The 3,499-nt window shown below is 36.8% G+C and overlaps 2 protein-coding genes across 2 annotated transcripts in view; both read left to right on the top strand.

Moving 5' to 3' along the window:
* Window positions 1-1,523, top strand: part of HELRODRAFT_192697 (hypothetical protein) — a gene marked incomplete at both ends in the record, with an annotated part of 9,452 nt that extends 7,929 nt beyond the window's left edge. The window contains 3 exons of the mRNA XM_009023541.1: window positions 663-1,000; window positions 1,175-1,250; window positions 1,491-1,523. Coding sequence (XP_009021789.1) covers window positions 663-1,000; window positions 1,175-1,250; window positions 1,491-1,523 — 447 coding nt within the window. The remainder of the gene's footprint in view (window positions 1-662; window positions 1,001-1,174; window positions 1,251-1,490) is intronic.
* A 282-nt stretch (window positions 1,524-1,805) lies between these two features.
* HELRODRAFT_176316 (hypothetical protein) overlaps window positions 1,806-3,499 on the top strand; it is a gene marked incomplete at both ends in the record, with an annotated part of 22,910 nt that continues 21,216 nt past the window's right edge. The window contains 3 exons of the mRNA XM_009023540.1: window positions 1,806-1,964; window positions 2,125-2,225; window positions 2,534-2,709. Coding sequence (XP_009021788.1) covers window positions 1,806-1,964; window positions 2,125-2,225; window positions 2,534-2,709 — 436 coding nt within the window. The remainder of the gene's footprint in view (window positions 1,965-2,124; window positions 2,226-2,533; window positions 2,710-3,499) is intronic.

Genomic DNA, 3,499 nt, shown 5'->3' with positions numbered 1-3,499 from the left:
TTAATATATATATATATATATATATATATATATATATATATATATATATATATATATATATACATATATATATATATATATATATATATGTTGGTAATAGACCATAATTTTTACAATATTCTATAAATTCTACCGAATGTTTGGCGTTTGGCGTTAATATGTTTGTAGTTCGTTTTTTGGATTTTTCTCGTTTTTTGGATTTTTTTGGTAAACGTTTAGTTTATTAAAATTGAAAATAAACTTATTTTTCGAATTCATGCTGCAAATAAGGCCATATTTCGATTCCGAATGAATCATCGTCAGTGCTCCTTGTTATATATATAGGGAAATATTGACTTTGATGACCAGCCAATTAAGAAACCTGACACCTAATTCGCATCAAAGTTCAATTTTACAACACCAAAGTTAATTTTTACAACGTCAAAGTTAATCTTGACAAAGTCAATATTTCCCTATATATACAATTCGAAAAATAAGTTTATTTTGAATTTTAATAAACTAAACGTTCACCAAAAAACTTTAGTGAGAAAAATCCAAAAAACAAACTACAAACATATTAACGCCAAACATTCGGTAGAATTTATAGAATATTGTAAAAATATATATATATAAACACACACACGTACACACACACACACATGAACACACACACAAACAAACACAGAAACAATGCTGCCCTTTCGGCAACTGCAATCGCTGCAAATCCACTGGCGTCCATATCGAATTTGCTCTGCCACAAAAGGTGGATATGGTCTCTTACTCCCACCACCACCACCACAAACAACAACGTCAACAACAAAAACCTCAACAACAGCGTTAGCTTCAAAAACATCAACAACAACAACAATAATAATGTGGTTAATTTTAGCAGCAACGTCAACAACTACAGCAGCAACAAATTTCATTCTCATGCCGCCAGTAGTAACAACAACATCAGCAGCTTCAACGCTAATTACGTTAATGCGAGTGTCCTGGATAGGATTCTCTACAATATCATTAGGTGTGCTATCTCTCTCTCTCTCTCTCTCTCTCTCTCTCTCTCTCTCTCTCTTCTCTCTCTTTCTCTTTCCCTCTGTTCTGTTTGGTTATTTTTCATTATTGTTGTTGTTATTAATTTTAATTATTATTATTGTTGTTATTGTTGTTAATGATGATGACTTCTTCGGTATTTCAGATTGAGATTGGAGGAAGGCTTTCATTTTCTGAGTTGCAATCCTGACGTCATCAAGATGGCAGCCGAGTTTGATATGGTCAGTTGATTAAATGAATGAATGAATTAATTAATTAATCACGAATGAATAAAAAGGCTAACAAACGAATGAATTGTTAGGGCAATAGATTAAAATATACAAATGAATTATTATATAGCTTACTTGATAATAAAAAAACCTTTATATATATAGTCGTTGTTAATTATTTATCCAGTTTATTTAACATTGAATTTAATTATTTCAAAATAATTTCTAAATTAACAATTTCCAAACTACTAGGTGGTAGCGACATCAAGCGGTGGCAGCAGCAGCAGTAGTAGCAGTAGCTGCAACAACAGCTTCAACAACAACAACACTACTGATGGTGTGATGAGCACATGCGTAGTACAATTCATCATATTTTCTCCAAACAAACTATCAGATGTGTCGGTTTAGTACCTAGTTATAATATATTCATAATAATAACGTAAATATAATTAATTATATTTATAATAACCGATAGTTTATGACGTCATTGCTATTTATACTGATTAATAATGATACTGAATTAATTGATAGTACCTCTTTCATTCTAGCATCCAATCAGAATCCAACATGTCCATTAGCGTCAGCGAATCAGAGCGCACTTCAGAGAAGCAAGGCTTTCAATTGGTCACCGAATGCTGGGTGGAGCCACAGGTGGGTGTGGTCTGCGGGGAAAACCAGAAGATCAAAGATTTCATAGGGATGCGCTACTACGAAATACCGCACGTCGTATGTGGATTTTTTTTTTATTTCCAACAGTCTTTTTAGTTTGGAATCTAATTAACTTTTAATTAATAATAAAAGAATTATCAAATTATTTAAAATACTTTTAAATAATAATAATAATAAATTATATTATTAATTGAAAAATAAAAAAAAATATTAATAGATATACACGGTGAATAGAAAGTGTATATCGGCGTTTGTTACATTGGAAAACTTAGTTTACCTCTGTGAGAATGTGCACGTTCCTCTGCCTAATTTTAATAAGTAAGACAGTTGCTGCTGCTACTACTGCTGCTGATGATGATGACGACGATGGTTATACTGATAAAAATTAATTATAACAATGTATGCATAGACGACTGAATGAGTGAAATAGGGAAAAAATAATTACCATCCTATAACACACGCACACACACACGCATACACTCTTTCTCTCTCTCTCACACACACACACACACTCACACACACAGCTCAGAACTACAGCAGATTCAAGTCGGCCACGAGTCTCACCATCATCATCACCACCACCACCATGCTCATCATCAACAACACCATTATAATCACCAACATAGCCTGTCCGACGTCCTACCACCACCACCTTCGTCGTCGTCATCTCACCCGCCATCTCCAGTTTTGCATAATGCCCATCTGGATCATTTGATTGAGTTCGTCCCATTCCCGTTTGACCTGCTATCCCTGACCACCAGATGCCAGCAAGTTGAGTTGGTGTACTCCGTCTTCAGCGAAGGTGAGGAGTCTGCTGGAGGAATGTTTCAGGAGGATTTGTTTATGTGATTCAATTCAATGATTACAGCCACTATTCATACTCGTACAACTAATGCTAATAATGAGAATATTTCGACCAAAGGTTTTTATTTCAACATCAGTTCGTCACTCGTTTACACAGATCCTAGCAGCAACCATACAACAACAACAACAACACACGTTTAGACGGCATTTTCCCCGAGATCGGGGGTTGCCGTTTGGCTACCTATGATGAAACCGAAATACCCCTCGACTCCATCCACATCTGTCACTCGCCTCAGTATCACGCAACCCCGCTTTCACCCTGTCCTTCTCCACCTGCTCTCTCCATCCCAATCGCGGACGACCCCTTCCTACCACTCCTTCAACCTCGAACTCCAACGCTCGCCTAATCCCGACCCTTTCATCCCTTCTCAACACATGTCCATACCACCGCAATCTCGATCTCCTTATCAATGTCACAATGTCCTCATTCAGTCCCATCATTGACATCAGCTCTGTACTACTCCTCCTATCCTTCACTTTAACCCCACACATCATCCTCACCATAGCTCTTTCAGCCCTCTGCAGTACACTTTCCTCCTCTCTCCTCAACACCCAAGTTTCACCACCATATATCATCGCTGCTCTCACACATGCTTTATATACCCTCCCTTTCATCTTCACTGACCATTTCTTTCCACACAATACCCCACCCAGTTCCCTAAATTTCATCCATCCCACACGAACTCTAGCCGTAACTGCGCTCAAACATCCTCCATCCGCATTCAGCT

The sequence above is a fragment of the Helobdella robusta genome (genome assembly GCF_000326865.2).
Source record: "Helobdella robusta unplaced genomic scaffold HELROscaffold_37, whole genome shotgun sequence".
In the NCBI taxonomy this organism is placed as follows: domain Eukaryota; kingdom Metazoa; phylum Annelida; class Clitellata; order Rhynchobdellida; family Glossiphoniidae; genus Helobdella; species Helobdella robusta.
This window is presented reverse-complemented; position numbering and strand designations above follow the sequence as displayed.